The sequence below is a fragment of the Gymnodraco acuticeps genome, unplaced genomic scaffold (assembly GCF_902827175.1).
Source record: "Gymnodraco acuticeps unplaced genomic scaffold, fGymAcu1.1, whole genome shotgun sequence".
Classification (NCBI taxonomy): Eukaryota; Metazoa; Chordata; class Actinopteri; order Perciformes; family Bathydraconidae; genus Gymnodraco; species Gymnodraco acuticeps.
The window spans coordinates 2420094-2446833 of NW_022990459.1; the positions used below are offsets into that span (position 1 = coordinate 2420094).

The following is a 26740-nucleotide window of genomic DNA, read 5'->3' on the forward strand; positions in this document are numbered from 1 at the left end:
GTCAGTGTCGTTACCGGGACGAGCACCGCCACCTTCCCGGTAGATTGTATCGGCGTCAAATCCAAAGTTAAACGATGGAAAGCAACGCCGGACCCCCTGCTTCGCCTCAAAGTGGAGGTTAACGTCACAAAGTTGTCACCAAATGCTTCCCGGTACCGTCATGGCTCGGACCGGCTCCGGTGCCCTCCTCTGGCGGCGGAACATGAAGCTGGACACCTTCCTGAAGCGGAACACGGAGCGGGCGGTGTACGAGCGGATCCGAGCCTACGAACCGTGCGTGGTGATATCAGAAACCGTTAAAAAGGTGTATATGCATGTGGTATTGAGCGACGAGCGCGTGTATCTTACAGAGTACCCGCCACGTACGCTCACCGAAGCCTTTAACTTCAGGCGCGTGCGTCACATCGAGCTGGTGAGTTTAAAAATCATATTAAACTTCTTCTATTTTCAGTGAAAACTACAGCTACAGCACAGTAGTGAGTGTAATCATTACATTACATTGCATTTAGCTGACGCTTTTATCCAAAGCGACTTACAATAAGTGCGTTCGACCAACACAATAATAAAATAGTAATCGCCTCCAATATGTTTCATTTTGATTCAAGACGGAATTGTTTGATATTTAAGATAGGCCTATCAAACATAGTGAAATGTCCAGAGCTCAATCTATCATCTTTGAAATATTGTTTGACTTCTTAACATTGACAACTAGAGATCCACTTGCTTTTCATTTGTAATTTTCTTTAACCACATCTCTTGGCCATTATAGGTGTTGCAGTTGTCATGGAGATAGCAAGTGGACTTTCTGTTGAGAATTGGCCTTCAAAAATGTACTTAATAAGTTATCCAAATAGTTATGATTTTCGTGCATCAACTAAGCAATCATTTATCCACAGCTATTTGTTAGTCGATAAATATATTGTACAAGCTAATACGACAGTTTCAGCTCCCAGTAAATAGTTGAACTAAACATTTTAAAATGTTGTAATTGGCATTTTGTTGAAGAGTAATCCAGATTTTCTTTTATTTAGATCAAGCAATAATACAAATAATGATTAGATGCAACTTCAACTGTGATTGTAGCTTCCAGCTTTCAAATTCAGCATATCAACTTTAAACTTGTTGGCTTTATTAGATGGTTAACTGAATATTTTGAGATTTTTCTACTGGTTATCGAGAAAATAAAGCAGTAATTAAACTAATGAGTTGCAGCTCTTTCTGCGATTTAAAGCAAAAATAAAGACCATCATCATTACCTCCTCTGTGGTAGATCCTGCTTCTAGTATTTCCAGAATCACATTTACCATCTTGACACATACAGACAAGCTGAAAACAATACCGCTGCGTAGTGGCTGGTTATTACCTGAACACATTAACTAATAGCCTACTGTAGTTAAAGTCTTAAGGTTACAGATGTTTTGATTTACAGGTTTCACCATTATTTAGTTGAGTCCTTATAGGTTAGTAATCCTGCCTCGATTCTAAATGTCCCCTGTGCTGTTTCAAATCAAATATAAAGCCCTGTGCAGCAGGATTCTTTTATCAGCTTGGAGTCATTTTATTAAATAACTGCAACTATTGATATATATATATTATATGATTCAATACATGTTTAGTGCTGCAACTAATGATTATTTTCATTTCATTGAAAATCTCTTTCTTTTGATCTTTTTATGTTTTAATTGTCTTGGTTAACCAATGCAAGGTTTTGTGCACCACCTGAGACCCCAAGGCTCAGGGTCTTAAAAAACCTGTTTTGTCGAATACAATTTAAAAACAGACATCATTTGAAAATGTAAAACAAATTAGTCAAGATCAAACAATCAACCTGATCAATGAAACAGCAAATCAGGTTAGCTACAATCCTCTGGGACTGCAACTATACAGTACATACATCCATGTATGTATTTGTTAATGGAAGACAATGGAAGACATTCAAATAAAAAGTCAAGAACCAAATAATTTGTTCTTTGTAAATTATTAAAACTTGTTCAAAGTTGAAAGGATTAATTTATAACAAATATCCTGCAGTACTTGCAACACAGATAGTTGATCTGAAGAAGTCTGTTAATAGTTGACAAGAGCTTCTTTCTAGTATCCCATATGTTTTTTATAGGGTAACAATATACATATGTTAAGGTGTTTTAGCCTTAAAACACCTTTAATTCGTCATGATAATATGAGGTTCTCAATAATTAAACATATCAAAATGTGGATAAAGAACAATTAAAACCCCTGAAAGATCAAGAACAAGGTTTTTTTTGTTTATCTCTGTTACAAATAAAAAACTTGAATGGCCGAGTCTAGAGTTTTACAAGAGGGTCAAAGTAGATTCAAGCTTAATACTGTGTTATATGTAACCCCACATAACACGAGCTGTCCAAAATAGAAGCTGCGTCTGTGTTTAGAGAGTAAGCCTCTCATTAACAACCTTATGTCAAGTAAGTCAGGTCGAAGAGTTAAATTCTTCCTCGGTTTAATCCTGTCTGCATCACACTGTCAGCCTCTGGTCTGTGTTGAATTTATTTCACCTCACTATGACTGTAATAAAGAAGATAATAGATGATTCAAAATACAGTAACATTAACTCTTTCTAAATAAATAAAAGAAAACATGTAAAAAAGTCTTTATAAATATTTGTGAAAATCTTAATAAACACAAGGATACAAATACATATGTAATATAAATTAATTAATAAATACAATTGTAAATAAATATTCAAAATAATTAAATGTAGACATGTATTCTTATAGTAATTCAAAATTATTAAAATGTAAATTACTTTTGATAGGTGTGACTTTTGTAAAGTATCTTTTTGTATTTTGAACATACATTACATGTATTATTATCATTATTATTATAGTTATACTATTATATTTAGATACATTTGACTTAACTATCTTATAATATATTTTACTAAGTACATAAGCACTAAAATGTATTCTTCCTATACTAGCCTGTTCTATATCAATTAATGCCCAAAAAAGTATAGAATATAAAACTGGGCTGAAAAGATGGCGTACATCGAACATCTGGAACACAGATCCGTATTTCCATTTTCTCTCTGCAGGTCAACGACCTCCCAGACTTCCTCCACGGGAAGGACCGGGAGCGCTGCCAGCACATCCTTATCACCTACATCACGGACAAGCCTGCAGCGAGGGGCCGTGATTGGCTGAGGAGAGACAGGAGGGCGGGACTTCGTCTTGCTGCCCCTGCGTCCCGCAGACCCAGCGACTGTCTTACAATACCACACACCTTAGGAGGTAAAGAACCTCTTCAAATGCACGAATAATCGATTATCATACTCTAACAAATCATTACAAATACCATGCAGTGTGTAAAAGGACAGTGAAACATTTTGGCTTTGCACACCAGCACATTGGGTTAACACATTTGGCTCGTAAGGACAAGGTTTCAGCTTAGAGGCCACATCTTTAATGGTGCTTAGACTCAGGAAGTAGAACAGGTCAGACTCTAATTGCAGTGTTGATAGTACAGTCTCTGGCTCTTCCTGTCTTCCATATTTGAAGTTCCCTCAAGGACTCAAAATGTCCCTCCCATAGCCAATACCTTGCATTTTATGTGTAGGATGAAATCTCAAGTGTCACATTATTTTCTTTTAATCATATGCTATTTGTTTTTGTTCTGGTTTTGTTAATGACTGTAAATATATTTCATTTATTCACTCACCTGCTTCAGAGTGTGAGTGGCTAAAATATGGGTAACAATAGCAGTGAAGCTCATGTGTTGTATTGTTTGTCTTTCTTATTTGATACTTTAAAGTATCGTTTTAACTCTCCTGTGTCTTTTGTTTCCCTGACAGGTTATCCTGCTCAGAGGTGAGCTTCACACCAACACACACACTCTCTGGTTTGTCAGGTGATATCCATGAATGGAAACTGAGACTGGCTGTGGTTTCTTTTTATTTGTATCCGTCGAAACTGGTTCTTAAAGAAGCATAATATCCTTTTTAAATCAAATACATTCTCGCTAGCCTGAACTGTACTCTAAACTAAAACTTGTTTCTATCAACCACTATTTTTTCCCCAACTTAAAGGATTATTAACACTTGTTTAGCATCCCACATGGTGTATATTTATGTGTTTTATTTAGCATTTCCCTTCTGTCTATGCAAAGTGTGCCGGAAGGATTCTGTATGGGAGTCACGGAAACAGACAAACTCTTCAAGCTATAAAATCTTTACAGGTGTTTTTGTCAGCTGGACTACAAGAGAGAAGGAGGGTTAGACTTTAAGAGCTCAAATACCTGGATTTATATATATGGTAAAAGGCTGGTGTTTGCACTGAAATGCCAACACATTGCACAAAAAGTCAAATCTCATCTTTGCGGTTTCGGTTGGGAAACATCTAAATAATGCGTAAAGTGAAAGCTGGCTCTGTTGTGAACCTCCTCAGAGTCTCAGGTAGCTCATTTCTTATTTAATAAGAGGCATGTTCCACTTCAGTTTACCTGCTGCTCATTGTCATTGTTCACTGAGGGATTTAAAGAAGTTCATCCACGGCCACTTCTTTTTACAATATGCTTAAAGGTAAAGGAACAACATACAATACATTTTACATTAAAGGTGGGGTAGGTAAGTTTGAGAAACCGGCTCGAGATACACTTTTTGTTATATTCCATGGAATGCTCTTAACATCCCGATAGCAATGAATATCTTAATTGCTTTGACAAAAAATCCATTAAAAAATGTCATCTGTGGAAGCCGTAGTACTGTAAAAAGTACAACCAATCCGTTTAGCCGGGCCGGCTAAACGGATTGGATTGCCGCCCTGTCTGTCAGCCTTCCATCTCGTGCACGCACAAATGTATCTCGTGCTCTCATTGGGCGTGCCGTCATTGGGCGTGCATTGCAGCAGTACTTCAATGACTCGCCAGCAACAGGCGGCCACTTTCACCAGTCTGCTGACGTCATGTGCGCGTTCATGTGTGTTGGAGGAGGTGCTCTGTAAGGAAGTCTGAAGGAAGGGGCGGATTATTTTCGGCTGTGTACTTTCAAATTTTAGTGCACTCGAGCCGGTTTCTGAAACTTACCTACCCCACCTTTAAGGTCTGAGACCAACAATGGTTTCATTAGCGTTACATTTGGAGATAATTTCTTTTCAAATATAGAAATTAGTAAAAATCTGTATTACAAGTTCATAGACTGAGCTCTGGTCTTCAAACTCATTTTTCCAACCAAAGATATGTGCTCTCCAATGTGATCAAGAAAACTGAAAAATGTCCCATTTAGAAAACACATCTTGCAAATGTATGGCATTTAAACATGTGTATCATTTACAGTACCTTCATCACATTTGTACCTTTTTATATACATAACATTTTCCTGGGTAATTTCCGTCCTTTTCATTAATTCCTCTGTGTTTTGTGTTTGTGCGTCAGTCAGGTAACAGGAAGTGATTTACGCTTATTGAACACTGACTTGTTGCCTGGTTACAACAAATGACGCACTGATTTTTCGACGGTGTGTGTGATGTTAACTCAGGAAAGTGCAAATGCTGCTGTCTAATGCTCATCTGTCTCTCTGCCTGAGTGTAGTTCACCCCTGGGAGATCATTTAACACACACACACACACACACACACACACACACACACACACACACACACACACACACACACACACACACACACCCACCCAAGGAAGTGATGATGGATCTTTAGGGACATGAAAGCAGCTTACAGCCTTTGAAATCCTTACCTTCAAATGACTGAGCAGGCTGCTGGTGGGATGGTGGTGGAAATAATCCCATGTTTACTACTTGCAAATGAAATTGTGTTCATCAGACCACTTGGTGTAAACTGCAGAGACAAGATACAAATGAGAACCATTGAAGATTATAAACTCAGGATTAAGGACTATCTGACCGCTTATTGCACACATTAATATGTCATTGTTTTATGTAAAATGCTGTTTTATTACCGTGGTTAGTTTCTTTTAAGGGCAATTGGTTGTTTGTAACTTCTTGTTGTTTAGCTTGATGCCTGTTGCTTTATGCACATTGTGAAATACATTTTGAATCTCAATGGGAAACACTCGTTGTTAATAAAGGTTAAAAAAATGATTGCAGAGGTTAAAAAGTTCTGTGCCGGGTCAGTTCAGGACCTGTACAAACTAGTAAATGCACATCAAAACATTATTATGACAGTGCCTTACTGTATGTTCTGGGAGGAAATGATTTGTATTATCTGTAGGCAGTAGAAGGAAGACAGGAAATGAGAGTGATGCAACAAAGATCCCTTAAAATTAAGCCATTGGAGCTCACTGTACTGTATCACCTTTTCTCAATATAGCACTGTATCCTTGCAGTGCTTCTCAAAGTGTGGTCCGCGGACCACTGGTGGTCCGTGAGCGCCCCCTAGTGGTCCGTGGGTATATTGGTAACATTTCACATTTGAAATAAATAAATTTATTTAAGTTTTTCGCACTCTCGCGGGAATATCTCCGCAATGGAGCGAGCTTAAGTTTCACTTTCGATTGCATGATATAGCCCAGATAAACACCTTCATCACACATGTTGCCACTTGTTTGTACCATTTTCAGGCGATTTGTAAAAAACGATGTGTTTTTGGATATTTGTGGCGTTAATTGGTCCGCGAGTGTTTTTTTATTGGTTAAGTGGTCCTTGGTATGAAAATGTTTGAGAAACACTGCTTTAGAGCTAGTATAGTCAATATTAGTATTGGTAAAACTCATGCTTTTCTATCCACGTTAAGTTAAAGTTAACCTCCTCCATCTCTTTCCTCTCCATCAGGAGCCCCAGTGAAAGTGCGACAGAGCATCACATGTTACCGCCGCCGCGTTCTGCCTCCTGTCCAAACCCCGACACTTTGGGCCTCCTGAGGGTCCCTCACCCCCCCTCCACAGCCTCCTCCCTCTACTCCCCCACCTCCAATCATAGACTGTTCCTCTCCGATACAGGCCAGGTACCCCCTTCAAAAACCTTTTTCTGCATTTGGATTCAATCATTTAAGAATACAGAACATGACGTGTGTGTTGTGTTCAGGTACCGAGGAGGCTCATTACAGTTTTGTCTCGCTTGTTGGGAAGAGACTGTGTGAACAGTGGAGAGGAGAGGGAGGCCGAGCTGCATCTGTACGCAGTGTCACCTACGTCCAGACTCTACCTCCACCTGCAGAGCTCATGGAACAGCTTCATTATTGTGAGGGATCGTTATTAAAGTCTCTCACCCATTTAGCATTGCACTCCCAATAAATTAACAGACTTAAGACGGAATGTACAAAAAAAAAATCAAAGAATCACATTTTTTTTTACACTCATTCTACTTCCTTATCAAAACTTGGTGCCTACATTACCCACAATGCTTTACATAGGTCCACTGAATCGTTTTTGATGTGTATTTCAGTGGAGGTCCACTTTAAGGCCTAACAAATTTGTTAACACCATGTTCACCTCAAAAGCTATCTGAGGAATGTTTCTGACATTATCGGATTATTTGCCATCCCTTTTGAAAAGCAATATATATGTACCTATATTTGTTTGTTTATGGTCCTTGTGTGTGTTCAGAGGTCCACTCTGTCATTAGACCCGCTCTACAGAAGGAGGTGCAGTGTCTCGTCTGACTCTTCTCCTGGAAAAGCACTTCCTGGCATCAGGTAACCACACACTTGATACACAATACGGGGCTCTAACAGGAAGAATCTTTAGTTTATCTCATAGACATGTGAAACAAATCTTCTGCTGGACATTTGATAATCATTGCACTGGTTATTTCACAGGTTTTCCTCTATTACATTAACTTAGAATGTACACAATTTCAAAGCGGATGAGATTGCCTGACTTTAAATAACATCACCTAGGATTTTGAGAAACTTGGATGAACATTTTCACTATTTTCTGACATTTTATAAACCTGTGTGTGTGCAGCTGGGAGCGGACTGCTCACCTGTTTGCTCAGCTGAGCTCGGAGCTGCTGCAGGAGGGGATCGGAGTGGAGAGTCTGTACCTGCTGCTGCAGGAGCTGAGCACCGCTGCGCACCGCAACATCGCTCTGCGCCGACTCTTCTGGAGGGTGAGGGCTCCAACAGTCACACTAACTAATAACAACGCAACATATTCTAGAATAATTGTGTCTTTACATTTTCTGGACCAAACTATTAATTGATTATTGATAAGGGAAATAAAATGGTTTCAGTATTGGGAATTCAATTTTTGGCTCCTCTGCTTACCTTCCACTAGCTCAACATATCTATTTGCAGTTTCAAGATAAAGAAATCCTAATAAATATGAAGTGCCCAGACATGTGGTCAAAGCTCTTTTCCTGTTGGAAGAAGTATTAATAACTATACTTGCTCTACAACATCTGTGGGTATTGTCCACAGTAGATGACCATTACATGTATGATCTGTATGTGTAATGTGTATTTGTAAAGCGCTTTGAGAGTCTTTGATAAAGCGCTATAATAAATACAAGGATTATTATTATTATTATTATTATTATTATAACATGTCCTCACAAAGACACACTTACATTCAGACAAATGTGAGTGTGTTCCACACCCAGAATAAACTTCAGTAGAGATTTGTCATGTTGTGTTTCAGTCCAGTGAGGTGTGCGTGTTCCTGGTTCAGACTCTGGAAGAATCTCTGCACGGCTGTCAGAGCCTCCATGGAGTCTACACGGCAGATCAATTACTGTAAGAGTGTGTGTGTGTGCAGGATTGTGTGTGATCTGAGGTTGTAAGCTGCTTTGATTTTACACAACACACTTATGGCTATTTTAGAAGGCAGAAGGCTTGGTATGTTTGTGTTCATACTCCTATATTTATCTCCCTGCTTCCTGTTTGTCAACCAAACGGAAACTAATTGTATTGACTGTATATATATCTTTTAAAAGGATTAAAACACAACAGCATACTTTTAAAACAGTCAGCAGTGAGGAGTTTTAGGAAAATAGTTTTAACATGCAAAAATATGTTCAGTGTCATCCTATAAGTTAAGTTCTGTGTTCATTTATTAAGTCAACCACGTGCACAAATCATTCGGGCTAAAGAGAAGATTTGTTGGTCCAGAGAGTAATTGTATATGTTATATGTATGTTGTATAAATGCTCTGAGTCTAACACTAACTCGATGTTTCTGCATAGACTAAGCACTCTGATCGTGCAGACGCTCGCCGTCATGTTCAGAGAGACGGAGGTCGAACCAGCCAGATTCAACCTGCTCTCTGCCAAAAAGTAAGCATCCCACCTGTGCTCTAAATATTTCAAATCTATATAAATATCTAAATACATTTTTATCCTGCTGTAAACTCTCTTTTTTCTCTCTCCCTGCAGAGGTGCCCTGGCCTCCAGAATGCTGCTTGCCTTGATTTGTGATGCAGAACTACAAACACAGAAGCAAAGATCTCTGGTAGATTGTGAGGTCAGCGGCTCTCTGCTCAAATATATATCATAAATATTATTTATGTAATCCGTTTTAATGTAACCCTTGTCCTTCTCTGTCAGCTTCAGGCCTTACTAGCGGAGTATCTGGACTCTGCCTGCTCTCTGCTCTTCGAGCTGCTGCTTTTAGGCCACGAGGTGAGTTTTAACTGCAGGTCGACATACATAAACGATGGTTGCTACCTTACCTCCACATACGAATCAAAGTTATTAGTATGTGATCCTGTTTTGAATTAAAACATTTGCAGGTCTATAACAATCAAACTATATATACTAAATATATTCTGTATTTGTTAAAGGTTGAACCTCTTGAGTCAGCCGGTGACTCTACACGTATCTGTAACTTTTCTGTGTTTTAGGCCAGCAGATGTTCCCTGACAGAGAACTTCCTGTCTGTTGGCTGGATCCTCCGAGTCCTGCAGCCTCATCCTCACCTGGTAAACTTCCTTACTGTAACTCAAATACTGCCAGTCCTTTTTTTACTGTCATTTACTGTGTTTTTTTCAATGACATACTGCTCGTTCTCTCCTACAAAAGCTAGGCTCTAACAACACTGTTATCAGATCAGTTTTCTCTCCTTATCTCTTTCTTATTAGCATGAAAAATGTACCGGTTGCAGCCTCAAAATGTAACCAGCATTGGTAATATCAGTGCAAAATAATTCTAATTCGATGAGATTAGTAAAATCTTTTTTATTTTGGTTCTTAAAACTTTGAAAGAGTGAGACATCTTCTCTTTAGTGGATAGTGTAAACTTTCATTCCTAATATGGCAATAACTTTTAATTAAGTCCACTTAATGTAAAACCCTGACTACACTGACTTGTATCTGTGTAGTTTTTCAACAGCATAGAGAAAAAACACTCAATATGTTTATTGTCTTTATTCTGTTGTTAATGTAAAGCACTTTGGGCTGCATGTCTTGCATGAAGAGTGCACAAATGAAATCAATAAAGTATATCATTACTATTGTTTGAGAGGTGTTTTCACATTCCTTTACTAAAGGGGAAGGTGTCCGTGCACTTTTCCAAAATTTAAGATGTAAACGTAACATGGGCAAAGTTAAATTCGGAATGTCACAAATTTGAAAGCTAACCATAAAAGCCAGACACATATAGAACTTCACTGCTACATGCTGATTATTTTGTGCACAACACACTCCTCATCTTTCTCCTCTCTGCAGATGTCCTTCGTCAGTCACCAGGCCCAGCAGGTGGTCGTGGTTCTGTCCGACTTGCAGGACTCCCCCCTCGCTCCCTCTCAATCGGTGCTGCTCTTCCAGCGCTGTCGCCTCCTGCTGGCCTGCCTGCAGTACAACAACATGCTCGCTCAGCATCTCAGGTCTCACTTCAGGGAGGAGTTCAGGTCTGTGCTCAACATTCAAGGAATTTGGGAATAATTAACCCATATCATTTCAGTAATTTATGTACAGTCACAAACTCAAGTGAAGTCTGTCAACATTGCACACGTTGTATCAGGTTAAAATAAGACCCTAATGATGCAAGTTTAATGATCTGTTTATGTCTTGCCTGCAGGTACTTTGTGAAGCTGTCCTGTGTTGAGGTGAAGCTGCCCCCTCTCTACCCGATCAGCCCCCCCACCCTGCGGCTGGTTGAGCAGATCCTCACTCTGCTCAAATGATTGCACAAACACACGAGTGCACTTACACCTGGAGACAGGCTGTGACAGCGTGTGCCTTTACCAAAGCGTGAGTGAGTTTAAACTCGTAACGCATGAAGCATGTCTGCTGCTGTTACAAGTGAAACTCAAGATCCCAGCAGAAAGAATATGACTTTTATTTGTTTTATTAATAAGTGTTCCTATGATGCTGTGAAGCAAAAATCTTCTCTGGAATTCATGAATGTAAGCATTGCTATAAGCTAAATGCTAAAATAGCGATGTTAAGCAGGTATAGTGTTTACAGATTTCACCATCTTACTTTAGCATAGTAGCGTGAAAATATGATATTTAGCAATGAAAACAAATGTTCCTGATGTTTGTTTAGATTCTGCCTGTGTTTATAATTTAACCTCTAGATGTCAAAACTAAATCTGCAAAGTGTTTAGGTGATATGCACTTTAAATAAAGTTAAAGATGAAACTTTGAAATCTGTTATAAATGACAGCTGAATGTGATAGAGATCACTCAATATTGTTTCAGTTGAGATCAAAATAAAAAGTATTACACATGCATAGATGTTAAGATGTTTGGACCATGGTTTGGACAGATGAGTCTCCGCTGTGTTTTTTGTTTTGGTGCTTAAAAAAATATTAAGGGGTAATATTCTTTGAAAAACAGTAGACCGACATTTTTTGGAAGGTTGATTTAATAATTTAACAAAATAAAGCTGATTTAAAATAGTATAATCTTTTTGTATTTAATATCATGTACAATTTTTAATAACATACATTTTCTGACACATTCACAACCTATATTCATTCACATTATGGCACATGTTAGAGGCACAATTTGATCAAAGGCACAACCTAATGTGATAATTAAAAGTAATAACATTTGATTTGTTCTTCAATCCATCAGAGGAAGTGGTCAACACATTGAAGAACCAGTGAACATGTCTTCATGTTAAATCATGGGAATGGTTTGTGTAATCCGTCACAACTTTGCTCTGGGACCTGAACTGGAGTACATATTCTGCTGCAGGAAAGCTAAGATCTTTTTCCAGGAGTCTTCCTGAGCATCTGAATGGGGTTTGGTTGTTCCTCCCCACAGCAAAATCACTGAAACACACAACGCTGTCTGTGAGATTCACAATTGGAGGATTATAGCAGTTACTTCTAACATCAACACCAGGGTATTCTAAAATAATAATGTATCTTTGCACTCGGAGGAAAATAGCTACACCTTATGTAATTGGCTATTCAAGCCAACCTCTAATGTAATTATTAAATAACAGTTAGCATGTGTCTGCCATGCTATATACAAGTTACAACCAGGGTGTAAATTGCCAATTTGGCTTGTAACGGAGGTGATCTCTGGGGCCATAGATCTTGGCCTCCGTTACGGATTATATAACTTCATTATTGGCGAAGTATATTCATTTGTTCCACCCTAAAACATTGCACAAGAAGCATGTTATGAAGGTAGATATAGTGCAAAATGCAAGAGCGTGAAAACCTGATGTGAGCACTTGCAGAAAAAAAATCTGAGTTTGTGTGCATACATTTACACTTCTTCTTGACCCTCAGAGAAGGAGAAGATGTCGTGTCTTTCATACAATATAACTGATTCTCTTCTGTTGAACATGTTGGATTGTGTATTGTCCGAGTCAGGGTCCTTTTTATTTTACTGTAACTTTGGAAGTTGTGTTACCAATGCTTACTGTTTATTTGATACCCATTTGGTAATGCAATTAATAAAAACAACAAGATTTGGGTTCGTTCTTCAGATGACTGTGACGTTAACGTGTAAGCTCAATAATGAACTCCAGCTCAACCAACCATATTGTAATATCTAAGTAATCATCTTGAAATATGACATTAATAATTGTAATATACACACATCTTATTGTGAGGCTGATTTCACATACACTACTTTGACGTTAGCTAAATAGAAAATAGCATGGATAATTTACAAAGGCTTTAAAAACACAGCAGGAGCCCAAGACAATTATAAAACTTGTCATTATTTCAGTACAGTTCAATTTGTTTTATTTTCATAAACGGTTATCAACCGTTAGTGCCAAAGCAGTAGGCTATAATATATTAATTACTGCTGTAGCTAGCATAAACTCAACAAAGCTAGCGTTAGCTGGCTGGCGGACGTTATTTTGCCGCTAAAATGCACGATATAAAACGGTGGTCTTCAAAACGGATTTAATCCTCAATCACAATAATAATATTCAAAGTAATACTGGGCAAGTAATGGGCAACATTTACCGTTGATTGATGCGCCATGTCAGCGGACTGGTAGCGACACGAACCGTTAGCCACGCAGTCATCCGGTTCGACGTGACTGACTGTGGCTGTGACTGTGTGACTGACCCGAGCCTTGTTGCCCCTCCCTCCCCCCACATCTACAGGTGAAAATTACTTTTGCAACACATTTATCGCAAGAAGTGTAGCAAAAGTCAAGACCGCAGATTCGTCGATTTATACTGCCACAGAGCAGATTCGTCAAGTTGTAATGACTGATTTGAGAGGTTGTAATAAATAAAGTTGCAGTTGTAATGGAAAATATATTTAAAAAATATGTATTTTTCTGCAAGTGAACATTTCATCACTAAGTTCATTTTTTTTCCTACAAGCTACAAAACTTTTTTTTTCTTCTGTGACTTCAAATTTGGTTCACAGTTACGTGGATATTTTATACAAGTGTAAATGTATGCACACAAGCTCAGATTTTTTTTCTGCAAGTGCTCACATCAGGTTTTACACACTCTCGCATTTTGCACCATATCTACCTTCATACATGTGATTATATGTAATGTATGCATCTGTTTGTCGCGATCTGTCTGTGTTTTAGTTTGTCTGTCTCTGTTTCCTGTTTTAGTTTGAAAAGTGTTCCCCCTCCCGTCTTGTCTGTTGCTAGTGATTGTGTTCACCTGGTGCCCTGTGTTGTCTCCTCCCCCCTCACCTGTGTCTTGTTGGTTTGATTGGTCCTGTGTGTATTTAGGCTCTGTTTTCTTGTTAGTCTGTGGCCCTTTCTCATTTCTCTAACTCCCCTCCTCGACTCCTATCCTCGAGACTTAGTCCCGCCCACAGGAGATGCGAGCGGAGGAGCCGAGGAGGGGATCCGAGGAGAGAGGAGGGGAAGCAGCAGGCGGTTAGAGAAATGAGAACTCCTCTCTGAGCGGTCATTTTAAAGAGACGTCCATTAATGATGACAGGAGGCACAGCAGCCTCTGTCTGATGGACAGATGTGTTCATGATGACTTATATATTTACTTTTAATTCATTCACAGTGCGGTATAATGAGACAATAACAGGCTACAGATGCGGGGACACACACACATATATATATATATATATATATAAATATATACAATTTCAGAATCAAACAGAGCACTCATAACGTAACACTATCAGAGACTGGATATATCCCCCCCCCCCTCTCTGGTCGCTACAATGAGGAAAATAAATTACGCAGAGGACACCAAACCAACTGAGACCTGTCTGTCCGCCGCATCTACACACACACTGTACCACACACACCTACACATAATCAGGCTACAGCCGTTGTGTATTTTATTATGTGAAGCACTGAATGGTTTTAGAAAAATATTGACTCTTTGTTTGTAGATATCTACTAAACTAAAGCAAATAAAGAGAGAAGGCCTGTTATACTGAGTGATATATATTTTACATGCTTTCTGCATGGACCTCACAGCTGTTCTCTCTGTAAACATCGCGTCCCGATGAGAGCAGTTAATAAAATAATATCCAGGGGATGCATGCAGAGCTGTCATTGGCTGAGATAAGTCCGGCCGTGCGTCACGACTCTTTGAAACATCTCTGTTGCCGGAAATGCATCCGCGAAGGAGCCGTGGAGGACCGTGGAGGACCCATCAGTGTATCCTCGGTTATAGCTCCTCCATAGAGCCTCCTCGATGCTCGGTCCTCGACGTGCATTTAGAGAAATTAGATGTCATTCAACATGGCGCGCTAAAATTCATTTCCGGGTCACTACCGGAGGACCGAGGAGTCGAGGAGAGGGATTTGATGAAATGAGAAAGGGCCTGGGTGTGTGTGAGGTCCTTGTTGCTGGTCACTGTGTTCAGGGGAGACAGTCATATTGAGGCTGTGTATCCTGTACCACAAAGAGGAATAAATGCCCACACCGGGTTATATTTGAACTCTGCCTCCTTACCTGGCTGCTCAACGGTCAGCTTCACATGACTATATACACACACACACACACACACACACACACACCGTAGTGTTGACTATTTTCACTCAGACGCAAATAGAATTGTGCACTATAGTCAACAAAAATGTTGTTTATTGCTGCAGTGATGTAGCGTTGGATCCTGGGAGTTTGTCATTGAGGCTTTCACTGCCTGTGTATCATGTGGGACCCTGTATAACTCACCTTTCTGTCCATCCTTTAAAAACTTAGTAGCTCTGAAGTGAGGGGAGTAGGGCGGCTCAATCAAATGTCCAGCATCCGGGTATTCGAGTCTCGTCAGCAGGTGCTCGTTTCCTGCTGCACGCATCATCTGTGCCATCTGAGGTCAGATAAAAACATCCAAAATGTAAAGAGAAGGTATGGAAGAAAAAATGTGCACACTGTTCAATATATAACATTACATATTTACAAATGTGTATATGACTTTATATAATTAAAATATATATTTGTGAAGTGCTTCTTAAGGTACTCATAGGTATGTGTGCGTGTGTTCTCACATCCTCAGCAGACTCCACTGTGGGCCAGTTTTGATCATCATCGCCGTTCACCAACAATATCGGACAATTTATTTTCCCAACCTCAAAGAGAATACACAAAGAACAACTTCAAAATGCCTTTTCAGAATAAAGCAAAAGTAATCAATAAAAAAAGCGATAGTAATGAAGGGCACTTTAACTAAAACCCGGAAATGTGTTAGCATTTTAGCCATTTCTGTTCTCTCGTCTCAAACTCAAAGTTTTCTCTTTCGATTAGAGGACTAAAATAAATTCTGCTGTAAATAGAAGCTGAAGAGATTTTAACATTTTGTTTTTACGACATAAAACGTGTCAGTAAATACCCAACACGTTTTCTAAAGCTTCTATGTGTGTTCAAAATAGCGTTTGCTAACAAGTGCCTAAATGAGACTACTAAACGTCATCATGCTTAACATTAGCCACCTTTAGCTCAGCGGTGGTGAAGTCATGTGACCTAGATGTAGTTAGTTTATTGCCTTCAATTAGATCTCTGCTTCTGTAGGTTGCATTAAGGTTTCAACATTTATAAAAGTGTTGTTAATATGTGGAGATTATCTTGCCGAAGCAAAACATGTTAGCCCTTTAGGCGTACGAACATTTTGAAAAATGTGTCATTAATGACTTGGACACCATTTATTTTAGAATTTAGGCCAATAAAAAGCCAGTTTCCAGTTCAACAAGTACTTACGTCCACTTTCTGTGAGATATCATCGGGAATCGGTAGGCCCATACCTCGCCAAATCTCGTAGTTGTTCTCATCCATGCGCACCTTGTGTACGTTCCTGTTATTACAAATAATTGTTCCCATCAGTCCAGCTTTTGTGTACAGTAGTTCTGTGACTGACAAAATAACAGAGTACCTACGTGATGAACTCATTGAAAACATCTCCAATGGTCCCCCCACGTGCATGTGTGTGGTTTCCACTAATGCAAACACAGCAACGAGGCTGGAACAGAACACAAAGAGAGTTATCACAGTTTGTTATCAGGGCCAAATCTCAAACTTGAAAATGTTCAGCCCTCTGTTGCACAATGTCTAACAGCCAAGACTTCTGATTGTAGTTGTTTTGTTCTATTGCTGCTACTATTGTCACTTGCCTTAACGACACTGCTCCAAGCTGCCAAGGAGATGCTCACGATCGAGCCGAGGGACAGTCCAAAAAGTCCAACTCTGTCCGACATCACCTGAGGATGGTCCCTGACGATATTAAACGCTGTCTGTATCGATGATTGGAGAAAAACAAGAACGTTTGATACTTGTCTTTGACACACATGAAGTCTGAATATAGTATATTAATAGAATATCATAACCAAGACAAACCTCAAAATAGTTGAGCTCTAACTCTGCTGTGTTAACCTCTGCAGGGTTAAAATACTCCAGCGCCATAGAAGCATAACCGTGAGACGCCAGCAAGGCCGCACGATATTCCAGCAGCCCCCCGCCGCCCCCCCACATATCCAACAGGCCGGGGAACGGACCTGGCCCTGAGGCACGCACAGACATAATAAAACAGATCACTTATTATGCTATAATCCAACCAAATGCAGGGTAGTTATTTAGCTGAGGCAGGTGTACCTACCATGGGGTATGAACAGGGTCCCTCTCACTCCTTTCTCTTTGATGTCGATCCTCCGGACCCCCGGAGCCATGTACCATCTCTCTGTGAGCACGGAGGCCAGAGGATCCTGCTCCCTGAAGCCCACCCCAACATGTCCACTGTACACCGAGATGTTGACTAGCTGAGGGATGCACACGTTCAACTTTCTCAACCTGACGGGTAAAAATATTTTCATTTAGTTCCGTTTTTAGAGTGAATTTGCTAGTTTATAAATGCAGTTTTATGTTACACATACAATCATTTGATCATTTATGAGTTCTGTATTATTGATAGTTCTGTATTTTCTAATTTATTTTATTTTATCTCACGTTTTTTTTTTCTTTCTGTAAACATGTTTGTATTATTGTATGAAATTAAAGTATGTTTGAGTACTCAAAAAAGCGCTTTATCAATTAAATGTACTGCTATTATTAACAAATATATAAGCAAATATTATATATTGTATGTAATGTTTATATTAGCTTAGGAAATTGATATGAACTCCATTCAAAAAGCAAGCGTTTAAAGTTTGGTTGCTTGCAATCCTAACCTGAATAAGCTTGAATTAAAATAAATGTCTTGGCTAATGTTTAGATTCAGTCCCTCTGCAGGTGTATTACCTGAGGCCTTCCCGGCTGCCTGGGACAGGACGCATACTCCACAACAATCCCATGGCTTCTTTCCCTGTGTAGGTTCCCCCACAACTCAAATCATCTGCAACTAAAAGAAGCATTGCAATATCAATACAACAAAGATTAACAAGCAATTTGGCTGTAAACGGAAGTACAGGAGGAGCTGATGTTGAACTTTGTTACAGCCGCTGCTTTCCTGGTGATATTCATTATGTTGTGTGTGTGTGTGTGTGTGTGTGTGTGTGTGTGTGTGTGTGTGTGTGTGTGTGTGTGTGTGTGTGTGTGTGTGTGTGTGTGTGTGTGTGTGTGTGTAGAGGCTTCTCAATACTCAAATTTCCCCTCCTCGACTCCTCGGTCCTCCGGTAGTGACCCGGAAATTAATTTCAGCGCGCCATTTTGAAGGACGTCTCATTTATCTAAATGCACACCGAGGACCGAGGATCGAGCGTCGAGGAGGCTCTCTGGAGGAGCTATAACCGAGGATACACTGATGGTTCCTCCACGGCTCCTCCGCGGATGCATTTCCGGGAACGGTGGAGGCGTGACGCACGGCCGGATTTATCTCAGCCAATGACAGCTCTGCATGCATCCTCTGGATATTATTTTAGAAACTGCTTTCATCGCGTTGCGATGTTTACGGAGCGTCCACACTACAGCTCCAAAAAAAGCTTGGAGCTGGGCGTGTCTGAAGCTTGGGGATGTTATTCAAGCAACACGACCAACAACCAATCACATGAATCTCCCGCCCCCGACATACAAAGCAAAAACCCCCGGGGATTTTATGGGAGCAATATATATATATATATATAAACTCCCCAAACAGGCGAAAACCTACCAGTTTCACCCACTGTCTCTGCCACCTCCCTCCATGCCTGGTTCCTCCGGTTTGTATCCGGGTAGGTGAAGAGGGTCTGGTCATACAAAACCGGGTGATTCGCTACGGCGATAATTAGTTTCTCCTCATCTTTTTTTGAAATATAGAAATGAACGGCGGGATATCTCTCCCAGCTTAGACGCGGTTTGATTGGCTACGGCTTGATCTGTCAGATTTTCCGAAACGGGATTTGATTGGCTGGCGCTGGCTACTCCGGCGTCGCCATTGTACTTTCAATGCAGAATGGTACAAAAACAGAGAGTGGTTAATTATTTGCAAAACCACTAAACGAGCCTTATGTGAAATATGCAGATGTGATGCTGTCAAACGGCTTGTAACTTTCTCCAAATGTGGAGATGACAGCTTTGTAAATACCGAGTTAATAACTGGAACTTTTCACAGAGCTTACTTCAGTCAAACACCAGCCAACATTCAGCTTGTCAAACAAGAGCGTAGCAGGAAAAAAGAAGAGATGGAATGAGCAACTGCGCTGTCATATGTGGGCTGGTCTGTATAGTTTAATGTACAGGAAAGGAGTGAGCAGAGGGTTGAGTTGTCCATTCTTGTTCTGTTTTCTCTGACTATCTTCCTCCTGAAGACCCTCTCAGACTTTCATTTGCTCGCGCTACTAAAGAGACACGTTACCATGGAAACCAAACAATGGTGTAGCTGTATTGAAGTCCGAGTGGAAACAGTAACATTTGGTGCGTTATGTTAGAATGAAACAAATCAGATTTAGTCAGAAATCGGGAAAAATGCAGGATAAATATGACCCCGGGAGGAAAACGGGAGTCTCCCGCGAAAATCGTGAGGGTTGGCAAGTAGGCTATGTCACATACACACGCACTTTTTGGCCCCCCCACTTCTGAAATGAATCCGGCGCCGCTGGTGTGGATGGGTCGTCACAGAATCGAGACGAGGCAGTGCATTGAATCGCGCGAATGGACCGTGAACCAGTCAAGTGATTCATTCAGGAAATGAAGCAGTTGCTGCTTCGGACGTCACATGTCACGTGATTTGAAGCAGTTGCTGCTTCGGACGTCATATGTCACGTGATTTGAAGCAAGCTTCGAAGCACTGCTTCTATGGAATAGGAAGTCCAGGGTTGAAGCTCCTTTCGAAGCTTCAGTGTCAAACTGCCATCACTATTCAGTAGTGTTCTGTGTTTAGTGTTGTGTGGGTAAAGAAGACCCAGGTTAGCTCCGCGGTTAGCGCCTGTCGGTTTAGCAGCAGCTGTGTTTTTGTGCAGCCTTTTCACTATAGTTCTTCAAATCTTTATTCTTCCCCTTAATCTTATTATTAGTGCGAATGCTGTTTACAGCATTCCACTATAGTACTTTGATTCTTTATTCTTTCCACTTATTATTATTTCAGCCATAACTTCAGCTTATTTTCAGCTACAGAAACCATTCAAATATTAAACTATTCAGCCTGTTCGGGAATCGATGGGATACCTTTAACTTCTTCAAAATATTTCATACTTTTTGAAATATTCAGCTTTTTTAACTTTTTTTAACATTGAAGTCAATGGGAGATGCCTTCAAATCCACTTTTCCTAAACTTTGCGCCAAATGCTTCTCCTTCCACATAATTTCAGCTAGACACTTCATTCTAACTTTCAAATGATCACAAGACCTTCAGCTATTCAATTCATATTCAGGTTTTTGATATCTTTTAAACTTTTTGAGATATTGAAGTTAGTTTGGAGCTTAGCAGAGTATGGGATTAGTTTTGTATCATAAAGATAAAGCAACACTTTCTCAGAATAAAGCAAAAACTATAGGTTTAAAAGAAAAAAAACTGAGTCAAGCAAAATAAAATAAATTTCAAAAATAAAACTATAAATTGCAAACAAATCATTTGTGTAATCTTATAAAACGGACAAGTCAAATCAAGCAATCTGATTGGTTCCTAGCCGTGATATACTGAGCATATACCACGGGTAGAATTGTAAGTTACTTTTCACAACAAGTCAGTATCCCTCCGCGTCTGAGAAAAACAGTATACCGTTGGGCTGAAAAGCAAACTGGAACAAGAAAGCAGCGGAGAAGTAACGGGGCAGAAACCCTCCTTTTTACGCAGCGGTCCAGACATAGACATCAAACGGCAAAACCTATTCAGTGTGCAGTTCCTTTGGCATTATGGCAGGGATATCTAGATACTTTCCAAGGTTTGACATAATGAATTGAGCTACTTTTAAAGCAAGCAACAATGTTTTCAAATCTGTAATCAAAGAGGTCCGCAAAAACACTATCGACCAATCAGATTGCTTGATTTGACTTGTCAGTTTTATATATTTACATTTCTTCCATTACGAAACAAACTTCGCGTTGGGCCGAACCACGCCCCTTAGCTGTGATATAATGAGCATATACCACGGCCTGTCGTGAGCTATTGCTTAAATGTAAACTCTAAGTCTTTTTTCTTTGTTTTAACATAGGTTTTTGTTTGCCGTTCTTGTTTCTTCTTTCTCAATGATCAGACTTTTGGTCTCGCTGCAGCACTCTCATTTGCGCTCCTTCACTTTTTGTTTGAGATTCTGACACAAACCTCCCAGGTGGGCGGGACTTGTTGCTAAGCTTCCTGTACTGAATATCATAGTCTATTGCCTTAATCAATATCTAGTCAACTCTAAAATACCACATATATGCAATGGCATGATAATATTATTGTGACAAGTGGAGTATTCACCTGGTGTTTCCAGAAATTAGACGTAGATGCAGCCAAAATCGACGAAGGCCACTTTCGTTTTTCCATACATCTGCAGGCAGTCTGTAAGGGCAATCCGACAACCCACACAGCTCTAGTTTACGCTGGTAACGACCTAGAGCACACCCCTCAAGTCCAGAGATGTAATCCGAAGACATGCAGCGATTTCTTCGGTCGTTAATTCAGAAAAAAAACCTAGTGCGCTCTGCCTGGCTACGTTAGCTAGCTGTTTATGTTTGCACCTCCAGGATATTTGCACCTCCAGGAAAATGGCGTACTTATATATATATATACAGAGTTGGGTGTAACGCGTTACAAAGTAACGCGTTACTGTAATAATATTACTTTTGTCGGTAACGGAGTAGTGTAACGCGTTACTTTTATAATTTAGTAATCACACTACAGTTACTAACATTGCCCGACACGCGTTACTTCGTTACTTTTATAAAATAATCACACTCACTGACAGACAAGAGGGGTTTCCGCCGCAGGTTTATATACATGTAGGCCTATGTAATCTGCGCGACTTGCGAGACCACATCTCCACGTGCAGTGCTGCATAAACATGGCTGAGTCTTTTCATCTGTAAACTCCCTCAACGGGGCCGCTCGCTCTCTTTTGTTGATCGCCCTCTCACGGGTGAACAGTTCAATGTCCCGCTTCATTGTAGGAATTCTGCCATGTCTCTACCACTTTAGTTTGACCATCTCTGTTACTAAGTTATGGAATACTAAATACATAAGTAATTAGATACCTTACCGTTACTGCGCTCATAAAGAATGATAAGAATAATGCGTCTTGAACTGGTTTCATTAATTAGTGTATTTACGTTTCACAGACTGTTAGCTTGTTGTGTGGCTGGTAGCCTATTTTAGAGCATATAAAAAGAAAGACTTGTGTTATGTCTTCCTTAATGCAATAGTAATTGGGGGTGCAAGTGGAGTCTCGCAGAGGCAAAACTGTGGCGCGCACACTGTAGGTGTGCCGCAGTCTGCGTGATCTGCCTGTAGGGAGGGGCGGGCCGGCCCTGCGAGTAAAGTAACGAGTAAAGTAACGAGTAAAGTTTGTAAGTTTGTAATGCTAAACATATCATTTTCTCACAGGATATAGAATGAGACAACACAGTTTGTATCCATTATGTATGAATAAATGCTTCAGATCTTCAGACCCACATAGTAAGATGTGAGCATGGTCCTAATTGTGTTGATATGCAGCCTATGTCTGGTCTGTTTCATAAAGCAAATCTGCCACTTTTATATTGTAGAATTTGTTAAATTAAAGCAGTCTTTAATGGCTTGTCCTAAACATAGCAATATATGCTTTTCAAATGTAACATACAAATAACAGTATACAGTTTATATTGTGTATCACCTTTAGCTTGAAAATACATAGATGTGTTTTTTTTTATCTATAAAATAAATAAATAGACAGGCAGACACTTTATCAATCCCAAATTGGGAAATTATTTAACAGCAGCAGTGTGTTCAGGTATTACAATATTTAAAGTTGGAATAAAGTATAAACACAACACAAGTATAATGCACAGCAATCCATAAGATGAGTCCGATATGTTCATGAAAACTCCCCAGGAGACACCGACACTAACGTGGCCGAGTGGACTCCGGAGTTTGCTGCATGAGTTGCACTGTATGATCTGTGGTGTAGTGGGCTGTCACTCAAAAACTGAGTAGCCAATGGGGACGCACCCCTGAAAGTCCCGCCCACCTGGGAGGTTTGTGTCAGAATCTAAAACAAAAAATGAGGGAGAGCAAACGAGAAGAGCTGCAGCGAGAGCAAAAGTCTGATCATTGAGAAAGAAGAAACAAGAACTGCAAACAAAAACCTATGTTAAAACAAAGAAAAAAGACAAATGATTTGTTTGCAAATTATAGTTTTCTTTTTTAAATTTATTTTATTTTGCTTGACTCAGTTTTTTTCTTCTTTTAAACCCATAGTTTTGCTTTATTCTGAGAAAGTGTTGCTTTATCTTTGTGATACAAAACTAATCCCATAGAAGAGAGGCCTTTTTCAGATTTTAACATTAGAGTGGATGGGAGCAGCTCGTTAACTCTAGAGTGCTTTGATCTCAAAACAGAGTGCAGGACAGCTCGAAATTCTCCCCCAAAAATGTTTTAAACTTGCCATAATTCCCAAACCCTACACTCCTCAGAAATATTTTTTCATGAAAAACGTAGGAAAGTGTGCATCTGGACCCGGTGACGACATTACCTATTGACGCAGCAACCACTGTAAGTTATATTCTTCTTTAATTAGACTTCTCTGTTTCATTTATTCGACTCTGTATAAATTGTTATTGTAGCGTAAACGGCTAAATCGCGTTTGAGAGATTTTAAATCTCAGATCTGCTCAGGCGAAACCTGCTTTACAGGTCTCAGCACTCAAGCCTGCATTAATATAGGCACGGCCAGTCTATTGATAGCGTGAAGTACAACCGCGTGACTCAGTCATTTTGTACCTTAACAAGCATTTAAATACCGCATTTTAAAATCTGATGAACTCAGTGTGCATCTGGACCCGGTGACGACATTACCTATTGACACAGCAACCACTGTAAGTTATATTCTTGTTTAATTAGACTTCTCTGTTTCATTTATTCGACTCTGTATAAATTGTTATTGTAGCGTAAACGGCTAAATCGCGTTTGAGAGATTTTAAATCTCAGATCTGCTCAGGCGAAACCTGCTTTACAGGTCTCAGCACTCAAGCCTGCATTAATATAGGCACGGCCAGTCTATTGTCGCCCATCAGCTGTAGATAGTTAACTAATTAGAGGGCCGTGGCCCTACAGCTGTGAGAACTGAGCAATCAGGCGTCCATTTCGGGTAGCTCTTTCCTGGAGCGTCAGCTTCAGCGTCAGACAGCCGAAGACTGACAAAGACATTGGAGTCCTGCGGGAGTAAGACTGACAAAGATATTGGAGTTCTGCGGGAGTCACGAGGGAGGCAAAGAGGAGGCAAATCCTACTCTGATCGAGCTGGTGTCTTATTTCTCTTTTCTTTAGTTTTCTAGCCCCGCATGCTATAATCATGTGTATTTTCTCTATTCCTGTTCATGTGTCTTCTCGCAATTATCACTGGCCGTGTGTATCTCCTAATCGATATAACCGGCCTGCTCTCGTCTATCCCACGTGCTCCACTGAGATCCAACATCTAGTTTCTGGTGGCCTGTGGAATTGCCAGTCAGCTGTTCCTAAGGCTGACTTCATCTCTGGCTACACCTCCCTGCAGTCTCTGGATTTCCTTGCTCTCACTGAGACCTGGATTACTCCATCCAACACATCCACCCCAGCAGCTCTCTCCACTGCATATTCCTTCTCCCATACACCCAGACCCACTGGCAGAGGAGGTGGCACTGGTCTCCTGCTCTCTCCCAAATGGAGCTTTTCCCTCTTCAAGCTACCTAACTTCACTCCTTCCACCTTTGAATTCCATGCCGTCACAGTAACCCATCCTATACAGTTAACCATTGTTGTTCTCTACCGTCCACCAGGCGCCTTGGGGGACTTCTTGGAGGAATTAGATAATCTCCTCTCACTCATCCCTGAAACTGGCCCTCCCGCTGTACTTCTCGGAGACTTCAACCTCCAGACGGGGAAGATAGACGAACTAACATCTCTGTTAACCGCCTTTGCTTTCTCACTGTCTCCGTCCCCACCGACTCATAAAGCTGGCAATGTCCTTGATCTCATATTCTCAAGGAACTGCGCTACTTCTAACCTCTCTGTAAACCCGCTCCACACATCCGATCACTTCTTCATTTCATTCTCTCTATCCCTTTCCAAACATAACAAACTAATCTCTTCTCATCCTGCACTTGTCCGCCGTAACCTTCGCTCCCTCTCCCCCTCTAGCATTGCCTCGTCGGTGCTCTCAGCCCTCCCTTCCTCTGATTCGTTCCATCTCCTGCCTCCAAACTCTGCTGCAGAAACTCTCCTCTCTACTCTCTCATCCACTCTGGACTCGCTCTGTCCTCTCACATCTCGGCAGGCTCGTCAGTCCCCTCCTGCTCCCTGGCTAAATGATGCACTGCGTGCTAATAGAACCGTCCTTAGGGCAGCAGAGCGGAAATGGTGGAAATCCAAACACCGTGACGACCTCCTAACCTATCAGGCTCTCCTCTCCTCTTTCTCTGCTTCGATCTCTCAGACAAAAAGCGCTTTCTTTCAAGATAAGATCCAATCTTCCTATTCCAATCCTAAAAAACTATTTTCCATCTTCTCCACCCTCTTGGACCCTCCAAAAGCTCCTCCCCCCTCCTCACTTCTGCCAAGCGACTTTGTTACCCACTTTGAAAAAAAGGTTGATGATATTCGCTCTTCTTTTTCTGACTCACCTTTACTCACCGCTGGGTCACCAGACCCTCCTTCCACCAACACACTAACCTCCTTTTCCCCTCTCTCTCCAAGTGAGGTTCTTACCCTCATTACCTCTGCCCGCCCTACCACCTGTCCTCTGGACCCTATCCCTTCAAACCTCCTTCAGACTATCGCTCCTGATATTCTACCGTTTCTCACCCATTTCATCAACACTTCTCTAACTTCTGGTCACTTTCCAAACAGTCTCAAGGAGGCAAGAGTAAACCCTCTCCTAAAGAAACCCACTCTCAACCCGTCTGATGTTATAAACTACAGGCCTGTCTCTCTCCTCCCATTCCTGTCTAAATCACTTGAACGCGCTGTCTTTAAACAACTCTCCTGTTATCTCAATCAGAACAACCTTCTGGATCCGCACCAGTCTGGTTTCAAGGCAGGTCACTCCACAGAAACTGCTCTCATTGCTGTCACGGAGGAACTGCACACTGCCAAAACTGCATCCCTCTCCTCTGTCATCATCCTATTGGACCTGTCTGCTGCATTCGACACGGTGAATCATCAGATCCTCCTTCGCACTCTCCAAAAACTTGGAGTTTCAGGCTCTGCACTTTCCCTCCTCACCTCATACCTGAAAGACCGTACCTACAGGGTGACTTGGAGAGGGTCTGAGTCCGACCCTTGTCAATTAACTACGGGGGTCCCTCAGGGCTCTGTTCTTGGTCCCCTCCTCTTCTCCCTGTACACAAACTCGCTCGGATCAGTCATTAGCCCGCATGGTTTTTCTTACCACTGCT

General features: G+C 40.7%; 2 protein-coding genes across 9 annotated transcripts in view; one reads left to right on the top strand and one right to left on the bottom strand.

Annotated features, from left to right (window-relative positions):
- Nucleotides 1-12095, top strand: cunh12orf56 (chromosome unknown C12orf56 homolog). 2 transcript variants are annotated; one of them, XR_004569980.1, is made up of 15 exons: nt 1-412; nt 3071-3266; nt 3827-3842; nt 6775-6946; nt 7027-7182; nt 7548-7636; nt 7908-8052; nt 8582-8676; nt 9126-9215; nt 9315-9402; nt 9486-9560; nt 9782-9859; nt 10604-10785; nt 10956-11128; nt 11959-12095. XR_004569980.1 is itself a non-coding variant. In XM_034226096.1 (14 exons), exons 1-14 carry the CDS (start codon nt 143-145, stop codon nt 11059-11061), a joined length of 1758 nt encoding a protein of 585 aa, XP_034081987.1. In that variant the 5' UTR covers nt 1-142; the 3' UTR covers nt 11062-11612. The 2 variants fall into 2 exon arrangements, 1 of the variants encoding a protein (XP_034081987.1); XM_034226096.1 differs by lacking the exon at nt 11959-12095 and having other exon boundaries at nt 10956-11612.
- The window catches only part of LOC117552538 (acyl-coenzyme A thioesterase 1-like), a 20694-nt gene continuing 5682 nt past the window's right edge, over nt 11729-26740 (bottom strand). For 3 of the 7 annotated variants that reach the window (XM_034226099.1, XM_034226098.1, XM_034226100.1), the window contains exons 3-11: nt 18019-18118; nt 17381-17571; nt 17122-17285; nt 16899-17018; nt 16665-16747; nt 16489-16582; nt 15783-15863; nt 15469-15604; nt 11729-12158 (exon numbers count right to left, since the gene is read on the bottom strand). In XM_034226099.1, coding sequence (XP_034081990.1) covers nt 12034-12158; nt 15469-15604; nt 15783-15863; nt 16489-16582; nt 16665-16747; nt 16899-17018; nt 17122-17285; nt 17381-17571; nt 18019-18118 — 1094 coding nt within the window. In that variant the 3' untranslated portion in view covers nt 11729-12033. Of the gene's footprint in view, nt 12159-15000; nt 15187-15468; nt 15605-15782; nt 15864-16488; nt 16583-16664; nt 16748-16898; nt 17019-17121; nt 17286-17380; nt 17572-18018; nt 18119-19313; nt 19333-22076; nt 22137-26740 lie in introns of those variants that run through there. The other 4 variants (XM_034226103.1, XM_034226104.1, XM_034226101.1 and 1 more) reach the window with 4 other exon arrangements.